At 44.8% G+C, this 16,377-nt stretch overlaps 1 protein-coding gene and 1 long non-coding RNA gene across 2 annotated transcripts; one reads left to right on the forward strand and one right to left on the reverse strand.

Annotated features, from left to right (window-relative positions):
• Positions 1-410: 410 nt before the first annotated feature.
• On the reverse strand, positions 411-10,547 carry LOC129146525 (uncharacterized). Its single transcript, XR_008553387.1, has 3 exons — positions 10,512-10,547; positions 2,055-2,084; positions 411-514 (listed from the first exon to the last, which is right to left on the reverse strand). It is a non-coding gene; the product is annotated as an uncharacterized LOC129146525 (long non-coding RNA).
• A 340-nt stretch (positions 10,548-10,887) lies between these two features.
• On the forward strand, positions 10,888-15,814 carry LOC119254330 (glycine N-acyltransferase-like). The gene is made up of 6 exons (XM_037521437.2): positions 10,888-10,982; positions 11,274-11,369; positions 12,058-12,165; positions 13,881-14,007; positions 14,765-14,936; positions 15,332-15,814. Exons 2-6 carry the CDS (start codon positions 11,292-11,294, stop codon positions 15,732-15,734), a joined length of 888 nt encoding a protein of 295 aa, XP_037377334.1. The 5' UTR covers positions 10,888-10,982; positions 11,274-11,291; the 3' UTR covers positions 15,735-15,814.
• Positions 15,815-16,377: the final 563 nt, after the last annotated feature.

Below are 16,377 nucleotides of genomic sequence, written 5' to 3' on the forward strand. Positions count from 1 at the left end.
GATTTTTATATATATGTTGCATTTAGCTTCCTATTTATTGTAATAAATTGACACAAATTTAGTGGTGTAAAGTAACAAACATTATCCACACACCTGAAACTTATACAATGTAAACCAAAATTACCTCACTAAAATTCATTGAAAAAAATGTGTCATATAATATCTCTGGTAGTCAAAAATTCAATGTGGGTCTGATGGGATGAAAATCAAGCTGTTAGCAAGACAGTCCTTTGGGGAGCTTGAGGGTAGAATCTGTTTCTGGGTCTTTCCCAGTTTGTGGAGGATGCCTCCCTCCCTTGGCTTCTGGGTCCTCCATGCCTTACTATGCGCCCTCCCTCTATTTCCACCCCCTTCACTTAGTCCTCTGTCTCCCTCTTGTGAGAACACTTATGATTACACTTACCATTCATTTGGATAGTCTAGGATCATCTCCCCACCTCAAGATCCTTGATCACATCTGCAAAGTTCCATGTTGGCACATAATGTAGCATTCAGAGCTTCCAGAAGTTTGGACCTGGAAGTGGTGAAGAGTCATTATGTAGTTGATAGAAGAACCCTGCACCATCTTCAAAGGAAGACAACAGTTTACTGAGGATCTACAATGTATCAAGCAAAGCATCCATATCTGACTCCCAAAAGTGTCTAATTGGGGCCTCCTGGTGGTGCAACACACTGTGAAGCAATCCACAGCCTCTGCAGCACAAGTTTGAGGCCCAGCCAGCCACCAAACAACCCACATGGTGCAGCAGACCTCTCTGTCTCGCCCGCTGCTCCCCTCAGCAGTGTACTTCAGTCAGTCTGCCTGTTCTGTTCCCCACTCTGTCTCTGGTGAATCCTCTCACCCCCGCATCTCTGGCCTGTACCACAGTTCTTGTATGCATAAATAAACACATCTAAAAATTTTATAAAAAGTGACTAATTGGGTCACCTCTATTTTCGGCCATCACCATTTTTGGTCGTCCCTTAACTAGTGAACCCTGCTCTTACACAATCCAGTACTCCACTCCAGAAATCCATTTCCAAGAGGAAACAACAACATATGTCTATACAAAGGTGGTAAATGAATGTTCATAACAGCTTTATTTATTTATAAGAATAAAAAGCTGAGAACAATTTAAATGTGCTTGTAAACAACTGATAAAAAATTGTTGTACACTGCAATACCACTAAGTAATGAAAAGGAGCAATTATCACTGCATGAACAGTGCGCAAAGTGTAAATTGTTTAGGCCAAGTCAGAGTTTTTTAACCTGGGTGCTGTTGTCAGGTTGAACCCAAAAGCTCTGGCTTCTACTTGCTAGATGTCAGTAGTGCCTCCTCTGGTGAGAAGTGAAAATATGTTTGGACATTATCAAGTGTCCTCTGGTGGTGAATTGTCCTCAGCTGAGAACCACTGCTATACCTCTCTATTTATAAATTGGATGCAGGATTCAGATCTGAGTCACGATTATTCATCACCTGCTTTCCAAGTCTCTCTTTTTTTACACATTGTTGGTCTGTGCTTACTATATTTAATATGTGGGAGCTGGGTCTTGTCTTCTACTGCAAAACATGTATTTAACAATCATCAATATACCTTTTAAACCCCAGACTTAGTACTGACTCTATATCATCTCCTCTTTTGCAGTCTGTTCCCACAGTGTGGATTAAACTACATTCTTAAAAACAGAACATCCATTTACTGTGTGACCATATGGCACATTCCGTAAATGCCCTCAGCCAGAGAAAAATAGCTTTATAGATTCAGAATTAATTTCTTGTACTTGGAAATTGTCATGTATCAAATGTTAAATAAGAAACTTAATTAAGCTCCAAATGAAATGAAATTGCCTTTCTATCTATAACAATTTTCACTTGGCGATCTCTCTGCCTTTGTCGTGCCATTTTAGCACATAGAGATGTTCTAGAAAATTCATTTTTAATATGGGCTTTGGGAACATATCTATTAATGATCATCTTCAGTTTTATAGGTTTTTAGATTTTTTCCCCTCTACATAAAAGAATAGCAGGTATAATCAATATGCACATCTGGGTGAACATTTTGGGGGTACTTACCAAAAAGTGTGAGATCAGATGGCTTGCTTACTGGAAAAGAAAACATTACAAGTCAGATGGTTTATAATTCTTTATAATCCACCAATTTGAAAGAGGACCTAACTAAGTCATTAAGTGACGTTTAAAATGGTTTTCGTTGACATATCCTAACTGGGATATTTAGCATGTTACTTTGTGCACCCAAAACATTAATAGCATGCTATCATAAAACATCTCTTTCAATCCACTTATGTGAAAAGTGTCTCCAGCATCCAATTTTAAAATTATTTTAAAAGAATAAAATTCCCATTAAACTTTGTCTGATTTTATCAATACATAAATTTCATCCCTAGTTAATCAGTGTTAATTGGAGAGGCAGTTAATTGGAGAGACAGTGGGGAAAGAGTGACATCTTCTGGTCATTGTAATTTTTTTTTTTTTTTTTTTTTTTGGCGTAGAAGAACTGGGGTATAGAGAGGTGTGTGTGGGGGTGAGAGTGTTATAGGACAGGGAGAGGGGCAGCCCAAACCCCGCAAACCTGCCTATTCTAAATGGGTTCTGCCATCCGCCGCATCAACACAAAACATAGGAGACTTTAATGGGAAGGAACTTTAATAAAACTAGGAAACAATACAGGTAAGGCAAAGAGTCTAGTTTCTAAATGAAGCACCCAAAGTTACCCGTCCCCTTGTGGGTAAAAGTCCATCCATATGGGATTGGCCCAGAACAAGGCCCCAAAGCCTGCTACAAGTCTAAAGCATCTTCCAGTGGGGACCCACAGAAATGGTCAGAAACAACCAGACAAGCCTGGAAGGAAAAGAGCAAAATCAACATCAAGATAAAGGCTGCCATTGTCACCTCCCCATGGGTCTCATCCACATCTGTGTCACCCAGTCCACGACCAAAAGACAAGCGCAGTTTCTTCACGTGTCTCTAGGCTCCATGCGCCTCCTCCAGGTCTCCTGGCTCCATCCTGCTTCCTTCCTCAGTCTCTTCTGCAGCTTCTCCTCTCCCTGTTCAGCTCCACCCTCCCTTGGGTGGGGCAGGGAACCTCCCCCTTTCCTGGGAACCACCCTGTTACAAGAGGATTCATCAGAGACAGAGCGGGGAACAGAACAGGCAGACTTGACTGAAATACACTGCTGAGGGGAGCAGCAGGCAAGACAGGAGAGGTCTGCTACGCCATGTGGGTAGCTCCCTGGCTGGGGATTGAACTCAAGCCTCACCAGTGATAACCTGATAGTGCTGAGACTTAATCCTAGGCCACCACAGAGGCACTGGTCATTGTCCCTTTAGGGAAAGCAGATATTCAGGGCTTGGAGGAATGACAGGCGGGTGCACAGTGAGGCAGACTGCACAAACCAGGTCATTCCAGGTACAGAATATGGATTTTTTTCAAAAATTTATTTATTTATACAAGAACTGGGGTACAGGCCAGAGGTGTGGGAGGGTGAGAGGATTCACCAGTGATAAAACAGGGAGCAGAACAGGCAGATGAACCGAAAACACTGCTGAGGAGAGCTGAGGGTGAGGCAGGAGAGGTCTGCCGCACCATGTGAAAATCTCCCTGGCCAGCCGGGAATTGAACCCGCACTGCAAAGGCTGCGGACAGCTTCACAGCACTGCACTCAACATGCTGCGCCACTGGGGAGGCCCTAGAATATGATTTTTTTAATCATTTTTTTACAGTTGGAAGATTTTGATTTTTTAAAAGCCACTGATACTTTTTGAGTGAGGGGTGATACTAGTCCCTTTAAAACATAGTCCAGATCCACCACTTTCAAGAAGACTTCCCTGGCCCCCTCCCCAGCCCCACATTGGATGAAGGATCCCTCCTCCGGACTCCAAGTTCCATTTCTTATCACAATTTTGGAATTTACCAGATGGTCTTGGAATGATCGTTCTTTTTTTTTTTTTTTTATAGGTTTCTCCCACCCGCGATACTGCAAGCATTTAAAGTAGCACTATGTCTTTTCATCCTTGAATTTTTAGGACAGGGCTTAGTATATTTTAGGCTTTCAGAAAGGTTTTGTTGATGGAGAAAGAAAGAATGAAACAAAGAAGGACAAAAGAAGGGAAGAGCGGAGAAGTGATGGAGGGAAGGAATTAAGGAGGGGTGGGGGATGAGAAGGGGGAAAAGAGTGAATGAAAAATCTCCCTACAGGGCCTCCCCTGGTGGCTCAGTGGTTGAGCACTGGGCTGCGAAGCTGCCCGTAGCCTCTGAGGCACCGGTTCAATCCCCGGCCGCCGGGTGAGGGTCCCACATGGCACGTAGACCTCTCCTGCCGCCCGCTGCTCCCCTCAGCAGTGTACTTTGTCAGTCTGCCTGTTCTGTTCCCCGCTCTGGCTCTGGTGAATTCTCTCACCCTCCCGCGCTTCTGACTGTACCCAGTGCTTGTTTAAATAAATAAATAAACCTTTAAAAAAATTAAAAAAAAAAGAAAAATCTCCCTACAGTGTCCGAGTCAAGAGCTCCCAGGAGGAGAGAGTCCAAGCCCAGTGAGCTTGGAGAACACTCCGTATACTTGACCAAATTCATGGAAAAACTGCCTTGAGGCACACATGGATACATCACAGTCCCTGTCCTCATTGCTAGGGCTGCCCACAAAGTCCACAGCCTGGGTAGCTTATTCAATAGAAATTTGTTTTCTCATGAGACCGGAGACTCAAGTTGAAGATCAAGGTGAGTTGATTTCTCCTGAGGCCTCTCTCGTTGGCTGTCTTCTCTGCCTCCAAGTGGTTTCTCCTCTGTGCCTGTGCACCAATCTCCTTTTCCTAATGTTAGCAGGCAGGGTGAGGGGTAGCCAGGAACCACAAACCTTCCTGCACTAAATGGGTTCTGCCATCTGTCACATAAAGGCAAATGCTGAAGTGCATTAGAATTTCAATAAAAAGAACTGTAATACAATTAGTGTGCAACAGAGAGGAGTGAAAGGATATAGTTAAAATAGTTTCCCCATGAAACACCCACGGTCACCCACCCTTCCTGGGTAAGTGCCCAGCCAAACAAGGTTGGCCTGGAGCAGGGGCATGGAGGCCCGAGACTTGCCACAGCCTAAGGCACCTTCTGAGGGGACCATAGCAAAGGGCGGGAAGGGGCAGACGAGACTAGAAGGAAAGGAGCAAAATCAAAACAGTTTGAATCAAAGTCATGCCAAGGCCGCCATGGGTCTCTCATGTGCATCTCTCTTACGGGTCTCCTTCCAGGTGTCCCACATCCCTCGTACAAGCCCAAGCCCAAGAAGAAAGCACAGTTGCTTCTTCACATGTCTCCATGCTCCAGGCCTCCTCCAGGTCTCCTCTTCCTTCTCCATCCCCTGGTCTTCCTTCTGCTTCCTTGCAGCCTCTTCCCAGTCTTCTCTAGCTTCTTGCTGCTCAGCTCCACCCTCCCTTGGGTGGGGCAGGGAACCTGGAGCCTCCCCTCCCCCCTTTTGATTTATTTATTTATTTTATGCATAGTAGAACTGGGATATAGGCCAGAGGTGGGGGTTGGTGGTGAGAGGATTCCCAAGGACAGAGTGGAGAGCATAACAGGTGGCTCTACTGAAATACACTGCTGAGGGGAGCAGCGGGGAGACAGGAGAGCTCTGCTGTGCCATGTGTGTCAGCTCTCTGGCTGGGGATCGAACTCATGCTGCAATGACAGGTGATAGCTTGATAGTGCTGAGACTTTAACCCCTGAACCACCAGGGAGGCTCCTAGGCCATCATTTATATAAATTATCTTTACAGTAGGCTTGAGTCTCATACATTCCCATACAAAATATTGCTTCACAATTTTTCTATTTACTAGGTTACTAGCTTATTATAATAGGATATGACTCAGATCTGCCAGATGGAAGAGAGTCATAAGCCAGGTATCGGGGAGGGCACAGAGCTTCCATGTCCTCTCTCCCTGAATCTCTACAAGTTCAACAACCAGTGGAGAAGTGGAGGAAAGGTCTTGTGTCCCTGTGATGTGGACGTCAGACCCAGTATTTTTCAGAGTCCATTTTCCTTCATTGAATGCTTTTCTGTGGATAAAACTAAATTTCTTTGGAGACTGTAGTGGCTGTGTCAACGTTTCCAGTGTGACCTTTTCAAGATGTTGCCCATTTTAGTGCTAACAGCCCAGCAAAATGTGACAAAATCCCTGACATGGATGAGGCCTACTGCTGAGTTTTCTGTTTCTCAACTACATTTATTGAAATCATATTTTTGTTTTCAGTATGTGTGTGTTGTCCCAAATGTACTTTTGGTCCATTAATATTATATACCCAGTAATCTGGCATCAAATTTGACTCTGCCTCTTATTTCCTATTTGGAGATGAAACTTCAACACTCATGGAAGATAACATTGGGGAAAAGCTGCGTGATGTTGTCTTGGAAAAGATTTTTTGGATGTGACTCCAGAAGCACAACAGATGAAAGTAAACATAAACAAGTGGGGCTACATCAAGCTAACAAGTCTCTCTGCAGAGCAAGAGAACAATCAACAAAACAAGAGGCAGCCTTCCCTAGGAGAGAATATTTGCAAACCACATAGCTGATAAGAGGTTAAGATGCAAAACATATAAGGAGCTCAAGGGAGAGCAAAGCAAAGCAAAACCACAGCACATAATCCTGCTAGACATGGGCAGAGGGAGGACCTGAAAAACAATTTTTGCAAAAAGCAAGCAAGCCAACAGGTACATGATAAGATGCTCAACATTGCTAATTACCAGGAAAACACAAATGAAAACCATGATGACAACTAACCATCATGTTAACTGGACTCAATGTGGTGATTATTATGTAATATATACTCACAGCAAATCATCGCTGTGCACCGGCAACTAATATGATGCTGTATATCAATGATGCCTCAAAAAATAAAGACAAGCAAAATCCCTGGGGAAAAAGGAACACAAATGAAAAACCCAAAACATTAATTTGTCCAAGAATTCTCCAATATGTTCAAGCAACAATATTAAGCAAAAAATGTAATGAGATCTGGAAGATGCCTCTCTATGGAAACTAATACCAGTACCATTTCTCCAAGGTAAAGTCTACTTGAACATCCCCAAAGACCACTGTTCCCAAGGGGCCGCACCGAAGGGAAGGCCTTGAACATGGTAGTCAGAGAGTTGGAAAGGCAAAGTGAGCAGAGAAGCCAGCTGAAATCAATTTCCCTAGCACTGAGGGGCTAAGATCATGGACACGAAAAACAGTGTAGGCGTGAACTTTAAATGGTGAGGAAAGTAGGTAAAGAAATCAGTTTAGACAATATTGACTTTCCTCTGGATGCATAAAAGATTTTTGCAAATCTTATAGATTTGCAATCTATAGGATTTTGTGAATCTCAAGGTCAACCCCATTGGAGGCTAACACCCTCCCTGGTTCCTACCACAAAAAGGTGACCCCACACTTCTGGGGGGCAGAGCAACAGGCATCTACCACCACCCTCTTCCATGGCTGGTTCTGGTGCTGCCTCTTTTAAGAACTACAGATACTTCCACTGAGAAGCAGCATCTCCATCTGTGAACTCTCAGGGAATTCGACAAGCACTTGATGAGCCACAGCCTCTTGTCCACCGCTTTTAGTCAACATGTTATGATTCAGTTCTTTTAACAATTCTAATTTGACACAGGGAATGATGTGTAGAAATGTTGCTTTATATAATATATTAATATATGTGATACCCCTAGACCCTTAGGGCTAGGGATGGGGCAAAGTTTAGAAAAGGGTGAGGATCAGGGATAGGAGAAGGGAATTGTTAGGAATATCATTTGGTAATAAAAATAAACAGTAGTGAGAAGCAAGTCAACATGTCCTACATCAAAATGGTTGCTTCAAGTGTCATGAAATCTCTGTAGAAATACACCAAATGAAATGCCGCTCATCTATAACACTGTATGTAAAGAAATTAATTTAGTGCTTTCTCTGTGACCAGCTATTGTTATGTCTGTGTTGTAGTCCCCGTCACAGGTCATGCGTTCTGAGAGGACAGAAAATCTATGTGTTCTAGTTGAGGGCTGAGTAAGGATATCAGTCAGGGTCCAGACAGAGAAGCAGAAATTACAAATTCCCTGGAAGTGTTTGTCCTTATGCAGGGGTGTGCTAGTCAAGGCTCTTTCTTCCCATCAAAGACCAGAGTAGAGAGCAAAGGTAGTTGGGAAAGGAAAATTGATTTAAAGTGGAGAGAACAGAAACAAGAGAAACCCATAGCACAGGCTGAAGTTCACAGGCACAGAGACTGTCCATTCTGGCTGACTCTCACCTTGGTAGAACAGGTGTCCACCAGCTCAAGTTTCCTTCATCAGGGAGGTCAACACCCTCCACTCCCCATCCCCCACCCAGCCCAGATGACCAAGGTGCTGAGGGAGCACCCAGTGGACCATGAAGCCTTGGCCAGCCTGGCCATTGTCTCTGGCCAGAGTTAGTTCTCACAGCTTCTGCTGTTTCCCCGCCCCACCCCCCAATATCTCCTAGGACTCTCTTGTGTGGACTCACCTAGCTGGAAACACGAAAGAAAGGGAATTCAGGCAATGATGCTCAGCCTAGCTAGTGACACCCTACAAGCCCACAACGCTAGGATCTCAGTCAATATTTAGTGAGCGAGGGAATGGATGAGGAGATACACACTCAGGTTTTGAGGCCAGTCACAAAAATCCAGCTCACTGATAACATGGTTACACCAAAGTATGGATGCATTAAAAAAAAATCCTGCAGACTTAGGTCAGAGAAGACTTTGTTGGACAGGATTTTCACAGCAGGAACTTGGTAATGGGGAGGAAGGGCTATTTCAACAGGGAGAGCTCACAACTCACAGGATTTGCAAACATCTGCAAGGTCAGGCAGAAAAAGACTATTTTTTAAAAAACAAAGAAGGGAAAGCAAGGTTCACAGTGGGCTTCAGTGCCACCAGCCCCTACCCCACAGTTGGCTCAGCCTAAGGGTGGGTCGAAGTTCAGGGTCCTGTTTGGAGACAAAACTGAATGTTTGATCAAGATGGTTAAATACTTTGTTCTAAGGGATCACTGGGGAAAGCAGGTCAAGCTAACTACGGATGAGGGTAAAGCAAGCTGGGCTAACATATGGACAACTGGGATGAAAGGTGCAAAATTGAAATAGACCAGCAAGACCCATGCAGACCTGAGAATGTTCTGCCCAAGTCAGCTTGTTCTAGGCCAGGTGCTGTTTTGGAGATTTTACACATTGGCTTGGCCTAGAAGAAGGAGAGAATTCCTAGTTGAGCTAACCCTTTATGAAGCAAATATGGGCGATGAGTAGGGTAGGGGGTCTGGCCTTGTTTTAAGAAAAGCAGCAGGACCTTGGCAAGTCTTCCTGAGTAGAGGGAGGAAGCATGAGCCTTTACAGGGGATTCGCTCAGGTGGAGGAGTTGAATTGATGCCTGTTCCCAGGCTAATGGGGCTTAGATACAGGTCAACCCTGTCCGTTCACTAGAGAATTGTATCATTTAAACCATACTTTGTCCCTAGCCTTTTGGCCTGCCTGGAGAAATAGTCCTATAAATCTTCTATTTTTACTGAGTTGAAGGATGTTGTTGAGGATTTTACATACTACATCAATGATTTCTGAAAGGTTGCATAAGAAAATCATCTTGAGAACTGCTGTAGAGAATGTGGGGGAAATTGCGGGGAACTCACTCTGGTTAAGGGTTGGGAGTAAGGGAAGGTGAAAGATTATAAAGGCACACTAGAAAACTTTTGGTGGTATTCAAATTGTTTATATTATCATTATGGTGCTAATTACAAAATACATATATTTTTCACAATACAACCAAGTAGCTGCTTAAAATTGGTCAATTATTTATTGAATGTAATTATACCTGAATGAAGGTGATCAATGATAACAAAAATATTCTGGAAATCTTTAAAATATATACAGGTTTCTACATGTCATGCTCCTCTGAAATCTAAATAAAAACAGCAGGGGCAGGATTAAGTCATTTTAAAATATTTTTAGGTGATTCTCATAGTCATGTGTGGAAATGGCTACACTATATCATTTATTTGTTCCCTTATAAGAAGTATCATAAGAATGAATCTTTTTTTTTCTTTTATTTTCTTGATTGAGGAAGAAAAGATACATTTTCTTTGAGCTATAAGTGAAAGGTTCTGGCTTGCGGGTGGGGGAACTGGTTTGATGAGGAACAGAGTTGTTTTCTGAGGGTAACAGCGGGCCCTCATTCTCGCCCCTATATCGAACTTTCCATAAGGATAGCAATAATTAAAACAGTTAACACACATTAAATACTGCTGCTTGTCAGCTATTCAGCTACAGGCTTATAACTCATGATCTCATGTATCACACAGATCACCCCATTTAATCTGCACCACAAAGTCTTGTACAGAAGAAAAGTCACCCCATGGAATTTTTTGGCTGGCACCATGAGTTGACTGCTGCTTCTGCTAATGATAATAATGAGTAATAATGCTAGGAGTAACAGCTTAATGATTGCTTACTATGTGGTCCAGGCACTGTTCTGAGCACTTACCTGTGCTAATTGCTGGGTCAGAACCGCTCAAGGAAGGGTCTGTTCCAGGGCACAGAGGAGTTAAATCATTTACCCTTTGTTGGGTCTTTTCCACAAGGCGGGCAGGCTGGTGAGGGATGCCAGCTCCAACAACCATCCCAGGTGAGCTTGCTGACCCCTCCTTCCAAGCAGTCTTTTCAATGGGCAACACCCAAGTCTCCTAGAAACTGCCTGGGGTCAAAGTGACCCATTAAAAGAACAAAGAGCCTTCCCTTGCTAAATGATCCACAGCTATTAGGTAGACCAACAGGCCTCACGTGGATGCAAGGGAAGCCCTTAGGCCTTCCCCTTTAAATGTACACCCTCTTTTGCAGGGGCGGGGCAGGAGAGGCTCTGTCTGAGTGCCAGGCTCTCCCAGCTCCAGGGGGCAGCACCACCCAGCTTCGAATTTCCTTGGTATCACTCCTGGTCTACTCTGGCTTTCTGAACAAGGTGAGAACGACCCAGCCCTCTTAGGGAATATATTTGTTAAAGCCAGTGCAGCCTGGATGTTAAAAAATGAAAATTTCATAGTTTTAAAAGTAGTAGGAATAATTTTGAAAAGGAGGCACCTGTATTTTCTGCCAAAATTACTCATCCATGGAGTTTAGGAGGAGTTCAGCCAAGCCAGCACCAGGGAAATGACAGGGCAGGCTTGAGGTCAGGCTTAGTGCCTGTTTGCTTTGGGTCTTTGCATGGCTTTCAGTAGGTCTCATTCTTTGATGTTCTTCATCCTCTCCTTAGGTTAAGGTACTTGCCAACATGTTACACTTACAAGGCGGACAAATGCTGCAGATGCTAGAGAAGTCTCTGAGGAGGAGCCTCCCTGAATCCTTAAAGGTGAGAAAGAAACTCCTCAAACTAGCAACGCCTGCCCAGGCAAGGCTGGCAGGGGGAGCCTTCACAGAGCCCCTGTTCTGTATCATCCATTTGCTTCTCTGTAGTTCCCACCACTTCCCTGTAAGGCAGATCTGTGCATCCATGACCCAAAGAGGAAGTGGAGGCTCAGGTGTGTGAATTGACCATGGTCACACCAACTTGAATGGCAGTCTGAGCTGTCTCCTCATTGATCTTTGCTGTTATGACCCCGAAACATTCCTGTGCCCTGACAAGAATTGTGTTATGCAACAATGGAAGTTTGCCCAGAATGGCAAAGTTGATAAACTAAGGAATTAATGTTTAATTGATTCTGCCTAAACAATTGAGTGCTCGATGAAAGACAAACCATGACTTTTCTTTGAAACAAATAACAGTGGTTTCTGTTTTGTCAAAGCCCAAAGGTGACGTTTAATTTAGGATGAGGTGGAGATGTTGTTTTAGAAATGGACCTAGCATCTTGCACCGTGGAGGTGGCTTGTTTCTGGATTTTGTTCTTGTTTTAGGGGGCCATGATCTATCTTATAAGGAGTTATCCATAGAATATTGCTGTAAACTAGATGTCATATTAGATCCTGCACCTGATTCCCAGGGGAGACTCTGCCCTTCCTTCCTCACCAGCTGACCCCCTCCCTTTCCTGGGATGCTGCAGGTTTATGGGACCATCTTCCACATGAACCGGGGAAACCCTTTCAACCTCAAGGCCCTGGTGGACAAGTGGCCTGACTTTAGCACCGTGGTTGTCCGCCCGCAGGAGCAGGTAAGGGGGGATGAACACCTTCTCTGCTCATCCTTGCTATGTACCCCATGCACCTGGCATGTGAGCCCTAGGGATCGGCAGGTGAATTACATGATGGTGAACAAGACCCTGTCTTTAAAAAGCTTGTGGGCAGGAGGAAAGCAGAGATAAGCAACTAAATCCTGTGTGAAATGTGCAAGATGAAAGATGTTCAACACACAGAAAGATAAAGCCATCGCAGTTTAAACGATAAAGATGGAAGTCACAGGATGAAGGTAGAGCCTTGCTGGTGAAGGCTGCTCTGAACCGGATTTGGTAGATAAATATTTTTGTCAAGCTGAAAGGAAGACATTGTAATTGGAGAAAACAGCAAGGAAAGTTGCAAAGGGGTGAAAGAATGGTGAGTTAGGAATATATAAAAACAAATATTTAATGCTACAATCTCTGTATGCATTGTAGGGAAATATTTAAAAACTGGTGCAACTAAATGTTAATGTTTCACACATCAGAATACCTAAGATTATTTTAAAAATCCAGTAAAATTATAAGTTTAGATAAGTACAAATATTATACCTGTTAGGAAAGAAAGTTTTATCAGATTTATAATTTCTAAATTATCAGATTGAAGCAGGCTTTATTTGAGGAATGTCTGTGAGGGACTATTCTCGGGGGGCTGCAGAGTGAGAATTGCGACTTGAAATTTGGAGGGTGGGTCTTTATAAGGTCAGGATACTGATAGAATATTTGGAGTCCGAGGACTGCAGGGTCTCTACTGCAGGAGGGGGTCTGCTGGAGTTATTTACAGCAGGGGGGCAGGGGTCTCTACTGCGCAAGGGTTCTGTAGGAGCTGCTTACTGCTATCAACTTATATCTGCTTTAGCTTAACGCAGGTTCCCTGGAGCCTGATTGTTTTATAAGGTGCCTGTGTGCGCTCTCACCAATACCTCTTATGACAACAACTTTGTTTTAAAATCTTAAGACTCAACTGAAATAAGATTAGTGGAATTCAATCTTTAATGGGATCTTAACTTACAAAAATGTGTTACAGCTGATCTGTGAGTGTATCTTTATACTATATTTTATAATGATTTAAAAAAATTCTAATTTTGCACCAGTTGTGTTAATATTTTTCCCATGTCACCTGCTTCCAAAAAATACTCATCAGCTATTCTATAATTTGAGGGGTTCTCTCTAAATAAGTCAATTATTTGTTGTCTGAAACTGTAAATTATTTAGCTATATATTTTAAGAAAGCATTGTTAATTGCTTTCATTTTCTTTGGCTTCACTAGGTATTGCCAGAGTTTTTATTCCAAAGTTACCCATAACCAAGTTTAATACCATCACTTTCATATCTTGTGTTTTCCAAATATGTCAAATATAATAGTTTTATTGCAAAACAAGCTTTTCCTTGTCAATGATTTTTGTATTCTTTCTGTGTATAATGATGTCAGAAGAGGAAAAAAAGCTTTCTAAATCTCTATGTGAGAGCTGATTTGAATTTCAATGCAATAGGTGGGTAGAAAATAGGATTATTCTGCAATTTTCCATCATAACTCAAATATTTCACTATCATTCTGATCTCATGATATAAGCAATTTAGAAGAAACTTAATGGACCTATAAAATTTTAATATAAAAATAATTACATATATCATAGAATGATGAAATGAAGAAAAAAGATTGGCAATCGTAATATATAGCAATTTTCATTATTCCACTTTTTTTGATGATACAGGAGATGACCGATGACCTTGATCACTACACCAACACTTACCTAGTCTTCTCCAAGGACATCAGGAAGGGCCAGGAAGTCCTGGCCACACCGGAAGTCATCAACTGGAAACAACACCTGCAGATCCAAAGTCAGTACCAGACCAGGACGTGCATGGGCCCCTGCCCTGTCCTGAACAATCTCCCCATGACCATTTCTCCCTGGATGACCTCTACACCCTCAGCCTGATGGCAGGTTTTGACTCAGGTGCAACTTACCTGAGAAGCAGACAGAAAACACCTCAAACTTGCACAAAACAGGCTCCATCAAGGAAGCATCACAAGCTTCTCAATGTCCAAGATAGAGGGCAGATTCTGCATCCCTTCCAGGACCACAGGGTGACAGCACAGAGCACAGTCCTGGGCCTGCCTTCCCTGGGGTGGGGTGACAGCTGGTTCTCAGGGCAGCCCTGCACCCATTGCTCCTGCCCATGGAGGAGGGCAGACTTGGCCTAGGCCACGGCAGTGCAGGAACCCCCCGGGGTGGGGGACAGGGGATGGGGACACACCATGGCCCACTGGGCACAGCTTAGCAGCCTGGGACATGGGACATGGTGAGTGCTGGGTGGTGCAGCTGCATCTGTTTATAACTGAGAGCCACAGGACTGTGTGCCAGAGCCGGAGCCCACTGGCATGGCTGTGGTGAGTGAATTTCTGAGCACGGTGTCGCTTGCCCAGAACAGGTGGGGCACAGCTCCACGAGGCGGCCCTGTCACTCAGCAGCAGCACTGAGCCCACAACTAAGGTTTCTGTCCCCAAACCCAGATCACCACCCTCCCCCCCAACTCCCCGCCCACTGGCAACATCCCTGGGGGTGCACATGGCTCCTTCTCTGCTCTCACCCTCTAGGTTCACAGCCGAGCCTGAACGAGGTGATCCAAAGTCTTGCAGCTGCTAAATCCCTCCAAGTCAAGCATTCCCAGAACATCCTCTATTTGTCCCTAGAGACAGTAAAGAAGCTGGTTCCTTCCCTGCTGGATGAGAAGAACTTGGCCCCCACGGGGGGCAAACCCAAACCCATGTGAGTGTGCACAGAATCCCTCTGCTCGGCCATACCCCCACACCTACGCTGCCTCCACTTCTCTCCCTGCCTCTCTCTGGCCTCCCCACAGCCTTTCAGGAAGGAGCCAGATTAATCTTTTGCCAATGAAATGGACCTGATTCATTCAGACCACACGGCCCTGCCGCCTGACCGGTCACTTCTGTCCCCGTGGAAACTCTCAGGCTCCTTCACCTCCACCCTGTCCTGTGCTCCCCTCTCTCTACCACCCCCCCTTCTGCAGTCCCTCTTGGCACAATCCCCCCACCCCCTGGGATCCCCAGAGCTTTGCTTGCTCTGTCCCCCAAGACAACAGGGGGAAGGACAATGGACCCTTCATCCTCACGGCCTGTGCTTTTGTCTTGGGCTCTCCACAGCAACGAAGCCCTGTTCAGGCCCTCCTCCCTGGACGTGGCCCACGCTGCCCTGGTGAATGAGTTCTGGCTTTTTGGCGGCAACGAGAGGAGCCTGAGGTTCGTCGAGCGCTGTATCCGCACCTTCCCCTCCTTCTGCCTCCTGGGGCCGGAGGGGACGCCAGCATCCTGGGCCCTGATGGACCAGACAGGAGAGATGCGTGCAGGGGCCACTGTGCCCAAGTACCGTTCCCAGGGCCTCATGGCCAATGTTATGTATACCCAGTGCCAGGCTCTGAGCAAACTGGGCTTCCCTGTCTATTCTCACGTAGACGGGAGAAACAAAATCGTGCAGAAAGTAAAGTTATCTTTGCATGAAGCCCCCCTGCCTGGTGACTGGAACCAGTGGCACTGTGTCCCTCTGTGACAGCCCTGACCTGGCAGTGCCCATGGATGTGTGAATGTGTGGACAGATACCTAATAAACTGTTGTCATGGTAAAGCAGTGGGTGCTGTTTCATCTTGGGGGTTTGGGTGAGTGGTCACCAGGCTTCTAAGGTCCCTGAGGTTCAGCAGGTGAAGCAGCCCCAGCTGCTCCTGCAGGCCCCACACTCCCAGCTTTCTTGACATGCACAAGGGTCTAGGAGCAGTGTTTTGTGTGGGTCACAAAGGTTTTTAATTCTTCCCTTCCCCTTCCTTGCTAAAAGCATCTGGGCTCCCTTATCCCTCGTGACTCTATCAATGTCACCTTCAGGGATATATCAGAGTCCAGTGAGGACCCAGGGCTTCATCCAGAACCTGCCACATCTGCATGCTGCACACAGAAGTGGCCAGACCCATAAACTAGGGGAGACCCAGGAAAAGCAAGGGGACCTTTGGGTCGCTGACATTTTAGGAAGTAGAAAAAATGGATTATTTGCGGGCACAGGCCATCGTTGTCCTTAAATCTTTATTCCTCTCTTGGTGCCTTTCAATATGATATGCAGACTTGGGTACATCTTAGTTTTCTTAAGTCTGTCAGCTATCCTTTGTTTTCATGAAACTCATCAAGGCTAGCAATGTTTGGCCAGG

This window comes from Talpa occidentalis, unplaced genomic scaffold (genome assembly GCF_014898055.3).
Source record: "Talpa occidentalis isolate TD23 unplaced genomic scaffold, MPIMG_talOcc4v2.1 talOcc4.3, whole genome shotgun sequence".
In the NCBI taxonomy this organism is placed as follows: Eukaryota; Metazoa; Chordata; class Mammalia; order Eulipotyphla; family Talpidae; genus Talpa; species Talpa occidentalis.